Source organism: Triplophysa rosa, linkage group LG7, assembly GCF_024868665.1.
Source record: "Triplophysa rosa linkage group LG7, Trosa_1v2, whole genome shotgun sequence".
Lineage (NCBI taxonomy): Eukaryota > Metazoa > Chordata > Actinopteri > Cypriniformes > Nemacheilidae > Triplophysa > Triplophysa rosa.
Window position 1 is genome coordinate 12,644,071 of NC_079896.1, and position 16,423 is coordinate 12,660,493.

At 38.9% G+C, this 16,423-nt stretch overlaps 1 protein-coding gene across 2 annotated transcripts in view; it reads right to left on the reverse strand.

Annotated features, from left to right (window-relative positions):
• Positions 1 to 498: 498 nt before the first annotated feature.
• The window catches only part of LOC130556485 (gamma-aminobutyric acid receptor subunit gamma-3), a 187,391-nt gene continuing 171,466 nt past the window's right edge, over positions 499 to 16,423 (reverse strand). For both annotated transcript variants that reach the window (XM_057337539.1, XM_057337538.1), the window contains 2 exons: positions 11,318 to 11,517; positions 499 to 9,048 (listed from right to left, as the gene is read on the reverse strand). In XM_057337539.1, the coding sequence (XP_057193522.1) occupies positions 8,770 to 9,048; positions 11,318 to 11,517 (479 nt within the window). In that variant the 3' untranslated portion in view covers positions 499 to 8,769. The remainder of the gene's footprint in view (positions 9,049 to 11,317; positions 11,518 to 16,423) is intronic.

The following is a 16,423-nucleotide window of genomic DNA, read 5'->3' on the forward strand; positions in this document are numbered from 1 at the left end:
CAATCGGGTATACAAAAACACAATGCACTATTATTAGCTTTGAGTATGTTATGTACAGTTTGAACTTTTAGTTAACCTTCTGAATCTACCACTTTGTGCTAACTTATGTAACCATTTGCATACGTTTATGTATATGCATTATTTTATTTGAATAGAATAGCATGTAGTACAGTGCTCGAATTGAATCAAGTCTTATGGGGGGGGCCTGGAGCCCCCCAGCCCCCCTTCAATTCGAGCACTGATGTAGTAAATACATAATGTTAGTGAATTAAAATAAATAACATGATTTCCTGACAGTATACTACTGTACTGTATTCTTTGTTTTACCATTTACCAAACTTCACAATTGTTTCCTCTGAGTACTGTAGAATGATCAGCCAAACAGCTAAAATTAAAAACTAAAAATAGGAAATAAATCAGTTGGGTAAGGGTTCTTCCATAAAATTTTAAGGAGGCATTCATATAAACTTCAACAATTTCTTTTTATTGACTGCCACTGATGCATTGGTCACACAGGTGCAGAAAAAGAAAGGAAGAAAACAAAATAAAAAGGAAAACTATAACAAACGAACCATCATGACACTGAGTTCTGGGCCTCAGATGTTTCTCCAGGGATCCCTCACCACAACTAACTCAGCCATCGAAAATTCTACCCATTTAACCAAACAGACTAAACCATTTTATGATTACAGGCAGTCTCAATTCAATAAATCAAACCTCAAAGAAATATATAATATATACAAAAACTCCACAAACATATTAAATTACATTCAACAAAGCAATGATAACGATAAACCCCAAAAATGAACTTTACAAAAACATTTAAATGAACAAACAATCCAGACCCATAAAGTACCCAAAACTACATTTCCCATAATTCCTAGCAAAGGATATAAAGGACATCAGGAAATGCCACGCTCTTTTAATAACAGGCCTTTGTTCAATGCTGCAGTCACGGATCCAGGCAGAACCACGGGTAAGATTCGCAGTTATTCAAACAATTAAATAAATAAATAAAGAATGTGAAACCCATATCTTTGTCTATAGTTGTGGTTTATTCAAACACTAGCGTGCACTCTTGTGATGAAATGTTGTCCCGCTATTTGATCTTCAATGCGCGCATAAAGACAACATGCACCTCTAACACAATATTTTGGGTAAATTGTTAAAGAAACAAAAAAAAAGAATAGAAATGTATAAACAAGCAGAAAACAATTAATCCCTCAAACAAACAAACAAAATCAATTTCTCATAAAGAAATAAAACGAGGAGAAAACTTAAAACAATTGGAATAGAGTAGCCATATTTATTAGCTAAGTGTGGCCTTAGCCATCACAGGGTGGTTGATTAGAATAATTATTTAAAATAATAGCAAACTTATCAAAACTACAGAAAAACATAAACGTAACTATAGTATGACTTTGATTATGACAAGAAAGTAGGACATATCCAATATAAAGCCCAAACTGTTCTGTCTGTTTTAGTAATAACCAGGAAGTGGAGTAGCCTGCATGACAAAGTCTTCTTTTTTTACTTTTAAAGATCAGAAACATGTGAAGTAAATATGTAAGAAATAAACATTCTCATTCATGATCATTTTTAACACCAGATTTATGTGGGAAATAAAGAAAAGAGGAATAATGAAAAGCAAGGACTGAAAAGGAAAATATTGTTTTTTGAATTATTGTCATTATAACCTGAGAAAAGGAACATCTTTCCTGATTAAAATGTAAATACAAAGTGATCTTGTTTCAGTCCATTGATAACATGAAAATGGTTGAAACATATGATTCATTTCATATGTATAACATTGTTGGTACAATGAACTTCCACCTCCAACTTGCTAATCAGGTTCTTTTCTTTAATTCATTGTGTCATTCTGTACTGCAAATGGAAAAGTAAAGTTAATGGAAATGTAAAATCTAATAAAACTTTGTCAAACAAAAGGATCTCCTCAAATCTAGTTTTCAATAAAAACACAGTCTATTATTTAAATTGGTCCGAATTAATTCAAGTCCTTGGACACGTTTCTCAATGAAATGTACCAGTTCTGACTTTTTAAGAGATGACATCATTCAATATGCTTATTGTCTTCACTGTTGCCTTGGTAACAACAGATGCTTGAGAATAGGCTAAGTAGAGTTAGATGTTTGCAATCCTGAGATATTTGACTATAGAAACAGACAAAACACATGAGGTCTGCTTTTTAACATGGCATGTCAAGATAATAGAATTTTAAATTTCATAAAAAATTGGAGAACCTGATTATGTCCATTCCTTGATGATGCATTTTTAAATGCCAAAAAAACGGAATGAGCAAGTGTTCCAAACAAGGTTATGAATTCTAGGAAAAATAGTTATAGAACTCCAAAGTTTCTCAGATGTCATTCACAAACGGCCAAACATCCAAACATCTTTTGGCCAGGTATGCTTACCAGGAACAAGCTGAACTTCTAAAACATGTTGTGTGACACTGGTCTCTTTGTTAGAACAAAATTTCCTCCGGGTAGACAAAGGTCATGTTTTTCTCCTAATAGATGTGACGGAAGAGGGAATTATTAGGGCTCTTAGTGCTAGAAAGCTAAGCAACTGGACTGTGAAAGCTTTCAAGGGATGGGAAGGAGGTTCAGTACATAACCATAATAGTGAGGAGGCCTATAGCTCAGGCGGATCTGTAGAGCGTACTCAATACCACCCCATCTTTCATGTCGAGGCTTGTTGCTGCTGATGGACTTTCATCGTGTTTTTCTATGGAGGCAAAACGCTTGGTTATGGGAGAGGAACGGATAGATGAGAGGGAGACCGTGACATCCTGTCCTGCTGTATTCACAAACATCCATCACACAATCTGGCACCAGGCAGAAACATATCATGAAAGTAAACAGCAGCATGTGTTAGAAGTCTGGAACTGACGAAAATGAAAATGATGGAGAATGACTAAATAATGTCATGGTTGTTCCACACAATAATAATGAATTACAGAAGTAATTACTATAGCTCCTCCAGTTTTCATTCGGGATCTAAACAATCCAAAATTTTGCTGTCAAGTACTACCAAGTCATTTGTCATGACACTTCATATTTACTCTCCATATTTACAGTATCTGCTATTCGTGTACAGTACAACCTCTGAACGCTGTTTTTTTAGTTAGTTGTGTTTGCTCTTTAGGGTTGTAAAATTCTTGAATTGCTCATGTTAGTGAACATTCTCAATGCAAAATGTCATCTTGTCATGTGGTCTTCTCGCAGCGATATACAGCAGCAGGTTTTTATTTGTCTGAGAGCTCTTTCTACATGCTGTACCTCAGTTAGGAGAACACATGAATGTTTTATATTGAGTGCATCTCTTAATAAAATATGCATGTCAGTTTTTTTTTTGAGAATAAAAATGTTCCCAACTGTTAAGTCTGAAAGTGACAAAGGGTAAAATTCACCATACCGTGAAAAATACTGCAGTGTGTCCTGGGATGTGAACTGTGAACACATATCTTCATACAGGGAAAAGCCAAGTGCAGAGTTTAATAATTCACAATACAAGGCAACAAAAATTGTGCAATGAAAAGCGTTTTGGGTGTTCTCAAATTGTATTTAAGTTTGTTATTAGGTTACATATTTATTGAGAATGTGCTTATGTAAAGTCATAAAATGGGTTAATATTTAAATAAATGCCCTGCACAGTATCAAAGGTTTGGAGCGTATATGTATATGCGTTAACTGAGATGCTGCTATTCTGAGATAAGAGAGGTTGGACTTGTTAATACTCTAGCCTGGGGATCACTAACATAATTTGCAGTTTTGCAAAAAGAGCACGATTCATTTATTGTAGAAATAAAATAATACAAAAACAAAAATGAACACTGATGGGAGATGACTGCATGTGCAGGCCATTTTGATGGTCAGATTGGCATAGTTTATAAACTCTGCAGGTCATTGTAGTTAAGGGCTGATCATGTCATACAATGTGCAAGTTAGATAAGAGTTGAAATGCCTTTTAAAAGTAGGTCAGACACTCAGCTCCAAATCATTCATCTCTCATCTTTGGTTTTGCTTCATTACACAGAACGAACAATGTTCCCATAGCAACCACTCCAACAGTTTAGTGTTAGAGAGATTAGGGTCCCACAAGAGTACAACCAGGAACACATTTAAGACAAAGCCAAGAGTTTCATGATTATTTAAATTCACTTTCTTTGAATTCACTTGTCCTAATTTGTTGTTTTAAACTTGATAGCATTTCTACATTTAGGCTTTGTGTCAGCCATTTTACATTATATTTGAAGAGAGTTGGTGAGCACACTTTAACAATTGTCACATTATTACAAATGTAATTTCTTTGATATTCCTTATATTTTTTAAGCGTGTTTTTAAAATAAGTAATATCTGATCTATGACATTGTGAAATGTAACCAGCAAACCGTCTTTATGTGCGGTTCAGAATAACTCTATATTTTATGAATGCGTATGCAGCAGAAGCAACATTAACCTCTTTTTAGATCCTCAGTTTTTTACCACCGTTGAATACCATAGCAGGAAAAATTACTATGGAAGTCAAAAGTTCCCCAGAACTGTTCGGTTTCCTACATTCTTCAAAATATTTTCTTCTGTGTTTAACAGAACAAAGACATTTTCATTTTTGGGTGAACTGTTCCTTTAAACTGAGATGAACTCATCCACAGTTTCTGTGTGTCTGTGTTGCTGAATAAGATGAAATCCAAATCCTTTTTGTACTGGATAGTATACTTCTAAGAAGGCTGATGTCAATGAAAATATGTAAGCGTTGTTATTTTGATATACTGTTATTGACAGAGGCTGCTGCTGAAATCAATGTGGAATCGACTTAATTACTGTGCAGTGTTGGACGAGACAGCAAAAAAGACTTACTGAACAAATCAATAAAAGAAAAGTCAAATCTGCCAGCTGGCAAAAGAAACTTTTTCCTACTTACAAAATACCTTTAATTCATAGTAAATATATTGAAAAGTGCAGGTAAAATTGCAGTGACATACAGAAATGGGAAAAAAGGAAAACAAAGTTTTATTTATCATCTTCTGATTTACCTCTGCACTTTACATTTCGTTTATAAAAAGAACGACATATATGAAAATAGCACGAGAAATAGAAATGAGTTTATAGACAGGCCAAAACTCACATAAACCCTCTATTATCATCATCATCGAATCCAAACGACAACCCCACTGACAACACGACACATTGTGAGCACTCACAAACCATAGAAACATGAGAAATACACAGCAAATCGTCATTGTAAACACAAAGCAATAATCTACAATGATAGGTTGTGTCTTATTGTGAAAAGAGGTGCACAAAGTGTGTTTGTGAGACTGGGGCAATAATTACTCTTAGTGGATGATAATATATTTTAAGACTATTCTCAAAAACAATAGGCCACTGACATAAATGTATAAAGATTGCTACTAATCTGACCATTTTAAACACAAGGTTTCTAACAAGTGAGGAATTACAGTGTTGTATAGCGTAATGCACAAATAAATCCCAACAGTATTATTCAGCAGAATGAATGATGTGAAAGGGGAAACATCCTCATAGCAGATTAGTGAATGAGATTTCTTTGGCATTAGCCTGGTCGACCTGCACTTTGAAAGATATTAACATATACAGTAGTTGTATTAAATTGTGTGTGAGAGTAAAAAAGAAAGAAAGAGAAAGAAAGAAAGAGTATGAAGGATGGAGCAGTGTTCTGTGTGTGCATGTTATATTTCATAAGGATAGCATATCCACCCTCTAAAAGGTCACTTGTGTAAATCTTTTACTGCTTAAAAAGAAACAAAAAACGCGCCATTTTATTCATTGCGCTGTAAGGAGCCCCGGGCTTGAGCGGTGAATAATGATGATCCAGTAGTCAATGACCAAAGTGACCAAATAAGCATTAAACCCCATCAAGGGCTGATGCACAGATTTTCGATTTCCTTCCTCAGAAAACCTCGTCATTAGAAACTGATGTCATTATTAGGCCACTATAAAAAGCATAAGTATAATTGGATTTAATTCCAGCACATGGCTTTAGGTAACTTATCAGAACTGTAGACGTTTATGAGTTCTAACGTGCGACGAGCAAAACCATTAACTTGAATGATGACAGGTCAGTTTAGAGATCTAGCACCACTAAAAATGAGCAGCTAATAATTATTGTATGCCAAAGTGAACACCTGCAAAAACACCAACATGATGAAGCACTCACAGATTATCATCGGATAGAATCGTGAAACCGGTCATTAATGGACCGATACCTTCAAGAAAGCCACGAAAGAAATAAAACATCACTATAGCATCATGAAATGCAAAAGAGAATCGGTTTGGCAGCAATTGACAGCACATTTGTGGTTATTCAGAACGTCATTAACAAACTGCAAGACGATCCTTCAAAATAATAATATAATAAACCTTCCAAAGTCACTTGGCGCATTCTGATGTCATACGTCTTCAATGAGTAAAATAAAAATGATAATAATAAATGAAGTAAATATGTCATTTCAAAGTGTAAAGTTACAGAGGTGGACAATTATTTTGAGGGTTAAAATGTTAATGTTAATAATTGATACCTACAGTTGTATCCACAGTAGTGTCAAATGAAAAATACAAAAATGTTTCATTGATCAAAACGAATGCTATGTTATTAAGAAAGAAAACAACAAACTATTGCCACTGATGTGCACAAACATAATAGCCATGATGAGACGTAAATACAACAATCAATCAATGATAATGAAGACAACGATTACAAAATAATTAGGCAGACAAGATAAAATGTTTTCATCTAGTATGAATCCTTTGGTAATGACTATAATTTGAAGTAGATACTTTATATTAATCCATTTATCTTTCTGTGATGGATCATCTCACAGCAGCTCTGTGCAGGTGACCCTAAGGCAACACAGTAAAAAATCTTATTGTGGGTTACACTTCAGTTACGAGCACAGTGATTCTGTTGGGTTTTTACTCTAGTATTCTATTATGTTGACTGTGAGTATAATTCTTTCCGACACTCCATTTAATTGATTATTAAAGGCATAGATCACCCAAAAATAAAAAACATACTCACCCTCATGTTGCTCTGAAATTGTATGATTTTTCTTTTTTGCCGTGGAACACAAAGCATAGAAACCTTCTTTTGAGCTCAACAGACCCAGTCATCATTCGTTTTTATTATATGAGAAAGCACAGCCTTGATGTTCTGTTACTCATTTAGCAAACCCACTTTGTGTGCCATGAGAAGACAAAAATGTCTCTCAATTAGGGCTTTCAAACGATTAATCGCAATTAATCCAGAAATAAAATGTGTGTACCTGATATTGTTTAGTGTCGGGTATCTGTATGTGTTTATAAATAAAAATTAAATATGCACAGTGACACAGACATATTTTATGTAAACAAATTTTTATACAGAATGCGATTAATCGCGATTAATCGTTTGACAGCCCTACTCTCTATATGAGGATGAGTCAGTGATGATATCATATTCATTTTTGGCTGAACTATCCCTTTAGGTGTGTAGTGATACTCAACCCGCAAGTACTGAAGTTATAGATGCTACCAAACATATTGCCATTTCAGAAGATGGGGAAACACTTGTCGGATGCTAGTTAGAATAATAGATGTGATCTCTGGAAAAGACGCTGGGGGGCTTGTGAAACTGTAAAATGTGTCAATTTTCGGTTTGGACGGAGTTGGTTTTAATACTTGGTCTAAGCCATGTAGGCTTATATAGTAAATATAATGCCGACTTGGGCTGAACGGAGAATATTACAACCCATTCTATGCATGCAACTAATGCTAAGAGATTTAAGCTGTTTAAAACAAATAGTATAATTAATTTATATATTAAATTATTAAACAAAATAATTTGATTTACAAAATATGAATATCATTTTTAATATATCCGTTTGATATTTAATTTACCTCTCTGTTTTGTGTGGAAAAATTATGCTATAAAATCTAGAAATATGGCCAAACCTTTGCAATCTACATACTAATTTATATTCCAAAAGGATCTATTCTCATTCAATTAAGTATTGTGCTGATTGAGGGTAGAGCTTAATTCTATCATATAACATGCAGTGACAATGGATTTCGAAATGTCGAATGCATTAAGACTCTGTTTACAACCAATTTGAAGTAAACTCCAAAATAAAACCATCAGCGGTCAGTCAACACCAGATACTGCTCCTGCCATCATGTGTTAGATTTCTCTGCCTGATGGCTTCTCCTCCAGCGGAAGGCACTATAGATGGCTCTGAAAGCTTTGCTTACGTAAAAGCTGTCTGGTTTTGACTGACAGCTAGATGACAGATTTCCGCTCATGTGAACGTTCGACCAGGATCGTATGAGACACCAAAAGTCAGAGGGTCACATGCTTCGCAAGGCATTTTGTTCTCACGTCATCTTGGCCTAAGGATTTTTCGCACCTTGACTTCTAACAGCTGCTTTCTCACCCATAAAAAGATGAGATTGTGTATGAGGAACATCGCGTAACATTTTTCCTGGTACCTGAAGAACAAAGGCAAAGATTTCTGCCAGAAAAACGCAACCAGATAGAGAGCCTGTGGTGATTTACTTCCTGACAATATAGAAAAAGTCTGGCTTTAAGGGTTACACCTGTTGTAGCTTTCAGCTGTAGCGTCGTCTCATTTATCATGACAAACTGGAGAAGTCCTCTTACCACAGCTCTCGAAAAAGGTTCAGTCTCCTCGGACAAAGTTAAGGTCTTTGCGTTGTGAGGTGTGTAGGGTCGCTAAAGATACAAGTAGCCTACCCAGTAGACAATATTGAACAATAGGAAAGAGGTGGGAAAGAAGACACGTGAGTATGCATCGAGTTCCAAAATGTCTAGATGCAGACGGCCCTTTCTCCACCCTCCGTCTTTGCACTCTTCGTAGCAACAGAAAAAACTCTGGCAGTCTTTTCCATCCAAGCACTCGTACACGCAGGCATCATCAAACTCCTGCCAGTACATGGAGTTGTTGAGGGTTATCACGGTGGGAGGGGGACCCACATCCAGCACGGAGTAGTTCTGTTGGACATAAACAACATCCCGTTACAAATTGAAGGGCTCTTGTTTGCGATGCGCGTCCCGCAAACACATTCTGAATAAATGCAAATATAGTCAGTCATTTGGATGGGGCTGTAGAACAACAGTTCAAGAGAACAACAAAATTGAGATGAAGTGTAGGCTCATCCTATCTTTGCTGTGAACAAAACAAATTCTTCAGAGTGGGCTGTCAATCAAACCATAAGATCATGGTGGCTTTCTGGAGATTCCCACCCACTTGAACTAACAGTGTCAATGGGCAAGTCAAGTGAAGCATCGATCTCACTGAGGCAGGTAAAATGCCCTCAAATCCCAGCATGGTTGTCCATCCTTACAGCCCTTCCTCTGAATCCTTTCAGAGCCCACAATGCAAAACTCTCCGACAGTATTCTCTCTTTATTGCCAGTTACTCATCTCATTATTGAGACATAACTAGAAAAGCATGGTAATTACAGCACTGAAAGATAATCTATGTGAGATCACCTATAGGGTAATATTTGTTTTGTGTAAAATTGCTTCGCTTCTCAGCAGAGATACGATCTAATCAAAATGAGTTATCGGGAAAGGGAGCGAGAAAATTTAACCTGCCGCTTGAGAAGCACATGGAATAAAATGTGAGATGTGCTTGCTCGACCGTAATCTAGTGTCATATAACACAAACAGAGAAAGACTAACAACACCAGCCTAATGAAATCTTAGTTTCATACTGTACTATCCTGTGAGATCCACCTCTATCAAATACATGGGGGAGAGGAGCCTGGGAAACCTCTTTCAACGTACCTTGGGGGTGGTAATGATACACATCACTGTACTGTTATGAAACTAATAAAAGAGTTGAGCGAGTTACAATTGGCTACAATTAGCAAAATTATTAGTTTCTGAGTGGTGGGATAGTGGCAGGTTTCGTTGGTTTTGAAATGTTCATTTTTCAGGTGACTTTGATATACTACACTGTTATATTTTCCACAACATTCAAGCAATCCATTTTTATTTTAATAAGTTAAATTAGAAACAGACACATTTGATTCTGATCTTTTCATTGAATTTGTCAAACAGAACAGAAAGAGTGAATATTTAATTACAATTAATTGAAACCAAACCTGCAAAAAAGTCCAGTCATTTGCCAGTCAGGAAGAAAGTCCTAATTTAACTTTGACTTTCTTTAACTAAATTAACACCTTCATGTGCCGCTTGTGAATGACTCTATATACAGCAGATTTTTTATATACAGCTGATTTTTAAAAAAAGATATTAAACACTAATAATGCAAGAAAGCACTTTAAATGCCACAAAGGAGCATACTACCATACCACTGTTGCCATGGTTCCATGGTACATAAATTGAGTAATTATTTAGCCAGGGTACAGTAGAGCCTACAAAGCACCGTGATATTATCATCTTATACTCTATATTTATGATACCAGTACATTAGACTACTTTTAAAAGGCAATTTTAATTAATTAGGTAATACATTAAAATCCACTCCAACACAAGATAGCGTTATGCTTATTCCAAGCTCAAATTGTTTATGTTTAAGTTCCTTAAATTTACATTTTTATTGGCTTTCAATGTTTTATAGTTCACCAGCTGACAAAATTCCTGTGATTCCAACAATATCATTCCTTGGTGTCGTTATGGTTATAGTTGTGATATGAACTCTTTTCAAAACTTTTTTTTACTTTATTTTTTATAGTTATAGCTATTGTTCTTGGTGTGATAAGTCTTGTAGAAATACTTTTTATAAGTATTTATAACTTATCTTTTATCATTTAATAATATTATTAATAATAATAACAACAACAACAATAATAATAAATTATCATAATAATAGCACATTTCTTAAGGGAGAAACGATTGATTATTATAATTATTATAATAAACAGCTGATTATAATAATCATTATTAATATTCTTAATATTAGCATTGTTATTAATAATAATAAAAAGAAAAAAGAAACAATAATATAATAATAGCACATTTCTTATTATACATAACTGTTATGATAATGATAAAAGGCTGCTTATAATAATGATACTTATTGTTTTTAATAATAATAATAATAATAATAATAAAAAGAATACACAATAAATAGTTAATATACTACAACTAGGACTACTACTAAAACTACTACTAACACTACTATGACTATACTATTACTATTACTACTACTCCTAATACTACATTAAGATAGAAAACGACTGACCATGCTGATATTACTAGCATAATATCAGAATCAGAATATGATGCTCACCGGTCTTTTTGTCTTGTTGCAGGTTGGTCTTCTAGCACTGTAGGAGTAATAATTGAGAGTGGCGTACTCCATGAGGGCCGCGAAAACAAACAGGAAACAGACGGTGACAAAAAGGTCCATCGCCGTGACATACGAGACCCTGGGTAGTGATGTCCTTGCCACTGTGCTGAGCGTTGTCATGGTTAAAACCGTTGTTATTCCTGCGCAACCAAAAGAGAATATTAGATGCTGGTACCAAAGGAAATGTCCGCTAATGGAAAATATTAGCTAAATCATCGGAAGTGTATGCTGATGTTGTTAATGTGTGTAAAATACAGTTTGATACTGTATCTCTGCTGAATACAAAACACCTTTCTTCGTCTCTAAGCAAATTATGCGCTGCTTTTCCACACACAAACTTGATTAAGGCGTATCGAACAACATTTTTCCTCAGAAAAATAACTTTTTCTCCATGTGTCTTTTTTTTGACACGTCCTTACATTTTGACACCTGTCCAGTTGATGTCATTCTGTTGCATTCGACAAGAACAGACAAACCTGCAAGGTAAAAAAATCCACCCACACAAACACCGCATCATAGAAGCATGCAGACAATCTTAGCTGTACTCTTGCATGGACATTTAGAGTTGCTTCAGAGAACCAGTGACTGTGCCCCTGTTTTGCAAGGGTTTCTATGGAAACAAGAAAGCTTAATCTATTTTCGACAGATATTTTGCACTTCATTCCTTTTTGCTTAATTCTTTCTGGGCACAGTGATTACCCCTACATGTTAGATTGACTTCTTTTGATACAGTGCCACTTAGCTGAATGACTGCCTGTCAGATTTTGAAAAAAACTTTAAATGAAATACATCTACAGTATTAAATTTGCACTGTCCTTAAACTGCATTGCTTTCTTTGTAACATCATGATTTCAATCGTCTGTTTTAAGTATGGCATAACAACTGAATGGATGTTTAATGGATGTTTGCTCTCTTGGATGAGTATGTTTCTCCCATAACCCCATCTGCATAAAATAACCAAATGTGGAAGTACTAGTCAAGAATAAAACACATCATGTTGAGATTGTTTCTGAGTGTTATTTGAACCATCAAACAAAACACCCAAGGTAAAATTATTTAATTTACATATCTAAAACTTAAAGATTTTTAACTGGGGAAATAGCTTTTTCTGTCATCATTTTATACAATGTAAAATAAAATAAAAATAAAAGATGTTCTTTTATGAATCCGGTAAAACAATTACAGCAGTAAAACATGTATGTGAGGTAGTAAAACAAATAACACTGTCGTGCATTATAAATAGTTTGAAATATGGTAATAAGACCCAAGATTAATATATAACCGGGTTTCCCCAAGATTTTAAAGAATGAGCTGTGTTCAAATCATGGGCATTTCATCTACTTTAAATTACAACACATTCGCGATGTGTACACAATTATTAAGCCTAAATGAATCCTTGACAAGCTTGGGTTTTAACAGTTCTATATGACAATAAACATTTTTTTCAAGTCTAACCATCTTTAACTGGAGCCATAACGTTTCTGTACTCCACATATAAATAATAATAAATTATTGGAATTAGTTAAGAAATTAAACCGATATTGTGTTTATATGCAGAAAACGTCTTGGTTACGGATGTAACCTCAATTCCCTGATGGAGGGAACGAGACGTTGTGTCGAGCCGACAGATGGGGTTTGACTTGAGAACCTATCATCTTCTGACTATTTAGAAAAGGCCAATGAAATTGGCAAATGAAATTTGCATGGCGGACTCCGCCCCGAATATCTGGGCATAAAAGGAAGATGGCGTGCTGCATTCATTCACCTTTTGGTCTGAGGAGAGCCTGAGAGCATCCCTCGACCGCTACGGCGGGCGGCCAGTGTTGTGGCAAGAAGGACACAACGTCTCGTTCCCTCCATCAGGGATCTGAGGTTGCATCCGTAACCAAGACGCTCCTTTTCTGTCGGTCTCTCGACGTTGTGTCGAGCCGACAGATAGGTTTCCTATGGAAAACGCCACAGCGCTGTGCCGCATCACAATCTCTAGCGGAGCGACGCTGACTGGCCTGGGCGTGTCAGATGTGAGCGCTAGCGCGAAATTGTAACCGTCCAGTGGAGAGGTAGGGGGTCCCAGAGCTTTTGAAGAAAAGGTGGGAAGCCCCTGCCACCGGCCGTCACAAGCGGAGGCCTTGTTTCTCTAACAGCGAGAAGCCATCCGGCACCGTAAGGGCCACTGGGTAAGCATTATTCCCCCCTGGGGGAAAAATGCTACAGAGACCACTACCTACCGTGGGGAGGAATTAGTGGAGACACCCGCATGGTCTCGCCGGCAGGGAAGAACTCATGGGAAAATGTGCGGACTGGGAGTACCGCAAGGTGGAAGTCCACCTAGGGGAGGTCATGTGTTCCTGAGGTGGGGAACCAACCATAAGGAAAACATCAGATGGAACCACCCAGTGGGGGGGTTACCATGTCTGGAGCACTAGTTTCAGATATTCTTCGCCCAGGGGGTTCAGGTTCATGTCGCCTGGGATGTGTGTGGCTCGCAGGGAGCTGATCACCTCCTGACTCCACAGGAGGAGGCGTCGGGCGAGTCGTGTTAACTGCCGTGAGCGAAGGCCACCCTGTCGATTGATATACGCTACGGAAGTTATGCTGTCCAACCGGACCAGCATGTGCTTGCCCTGCACGAGAGGCTGCAGCCTCTTCAGTGCAAGTAGCACAGCCAACAACTCTAGGCAGTTGATATGCCAACACAGGCGGGGGCCCGTTCACCACCCCGACACTGTGTGCCCGTTGCACACGGCATCCCAACCCTGCAGGGAGGCATCCGTCGTCACCACGACGTGCCTTGAGAACTGCCCTAGGGGGACCCCTGTCCGCAAAAAGGTCATTGAAGACCAGGGGGTCAGGGTGCGTCGGTAGAAAGGTGTGATGACCATACGTCTGCTGCCGGTGTGCCACGCTCTCCAGGGAACCCGACTCTGTAGCCAGTGTTGGAGCGGTCGCATGTGCATCAACCCGAGGGGGACCACCCCCGCCGAGGACGCCATGTGCCCCAGGAGCCTCTGAAATAGTTTCAGGGGGACCGCTGGCTGCCTGAAGAGGTTCATGCAGTTCAGCACTGACTGTGCACGCTCGGTAGTTAACCGTGCTGTCATGGAGACAGAGTCGAGTTCCATACAGAGAAAGAGGATGCTCTGCACGGGGGAGAGCTTGCTCTTTTCCCAGTTGACCTGTAGCCCCAAACGATCTAGATGCCGGAGCACCAGGTCCCTGTGTGTACACAACAGATCTCGCGAGTGCACCAAGATGAGCCAGTCGTCTAGATAGTTTAGTACCCGCACACCTCTTTCCCTGAGGGGAAGACTCGCGGAGACAGGGACAGACCGAAGGGGTGGACCCTGTACTGATATGCCCGCCCCTCGAAAGCGAATTGTAGGAACGGCCGATGCCGAAAGAGGATCAAGACATGAAAGTACGCATCCTTCAGGTCGATTGCCATGAACCAATCCTGACATCTGACAGACGTCAGAATGCGCCTCTGCGTGATCATCCTGAACGGTAGCTTGTGTAGGTGCTTGTTCAGGGCACGCAGATCTAGGATGGGGCGCAGCCCCCCGCTTTTCTTTGGGACAATGAAGTACGGGCTGTAAAACCCGCTGAACATCTCGGCTGGAGGGACGGGCTCGATCGCTTCCTTCGCCAGAAGGGTGGCGACCTCGGCCCGAAGCATGGGCACATCCCTGCGGAGGGGCCAGCAGATGGTGAGACGGGGCAGGAACTGTCCCTATCCGACCGACCAGCGATGGAGTGGCTGGGGTCGGTCTCGATGATGTACTCGATCTCCCTGGGGACTTCCCGTCAGGGCCGCTTCTGCTTCCGCAACGGCTGCTGACGGGATGGAGGTTTTCCCTTCGACGTCCTTTTCCAGGAGCCCGCCTGCCTGGGGGCGCTCGAGCCGGAACCGGCGCCGAGGAGGGCCGGGGCTGCTGGGAAGCAGACGCCGCACGGGATCTCGACGGCTGGAAGGCGGCCGAGTCACGGCGGGGCAGGATGAGCTTGATGGCCTTCGTCTGCTTCTTCACCGCCGAGAACTGCTGGGAGAAGTCCTCGATGGTGTCACCAAACAGCCCACCTTGCAAGATGGGTGCGTCGAGAAAGCGAACTTTCTCAGCATCCCGCATCTGCGCAAGGTTAAGACAGAGGTGCCAAAGTGGACATCGTCCGACCCAGGGCCCGCGCGGTCACCTTGGTTGGCCGTAGGGCGAGGTCGGTGGACATAGGAGGTAGGTTCTCAAGTCAACACAATGTTGAGAGACCGACAGAAAGGGAACCGCAGCTCCACCATTCACCTGTATGTGTTTATAGCCGGCTTTTGCCCTGACCAATATGGCAGCGGTTTTGACGTACAATCCAGCAGACAGTGACACGTCTAGGTATTATGTATGTCTATGAGTCCACTGGTTATTTTTTAAAGACACCCACTCTTTTTCTAATGATTAAAGTGGTCTTTAAAGACTGAATGGCCCCTAAACTTGACCTCTATCTATTCTTCTGAGTTCTCTCTTGGTCGTGTCCTTCTGTAACTTGACATTTCCGCAGCTGTGAAAGTAAGGTCTTTCCTTCTTTCATGTTTTTTCTTGGCAGCCTTTCTCTCTGGACTCTATCGATCAACTGGACACCTGTAAAGCAAATCTCAACTTTTTCTTCTGCTTCCTTTCTTTCTGCTAAAGCTATAATGACTTCTTTTGTCAGACAGATTAATTGCATTCATCCATCTTTTTCTTCTGAGAGTATGTTGCCAGTTTATTTCTTCCAAACAAATACCTGCAAACATTTCTTCCTGCCTCTCATATTTCTTAGCATCTAGCAGCAGGATGTTTGTGGATGACCAATTTATGTCAATCCGTGATCCTCCTTTTTCGATCCTGATCCGGCTTGTTAAATAGGGAATACTCAGTGGGACCAATATCTCAGGCCACATTGATGTGTGTAAGTGTAAGAGATGGTTAACAGTCTGTCTGCATTTGCTTTGATTGTGTTGCAGTTTAAAGTTTTATAATACAAACACCCTCTTTTAGAAAATAGACACAAAGCAATAAA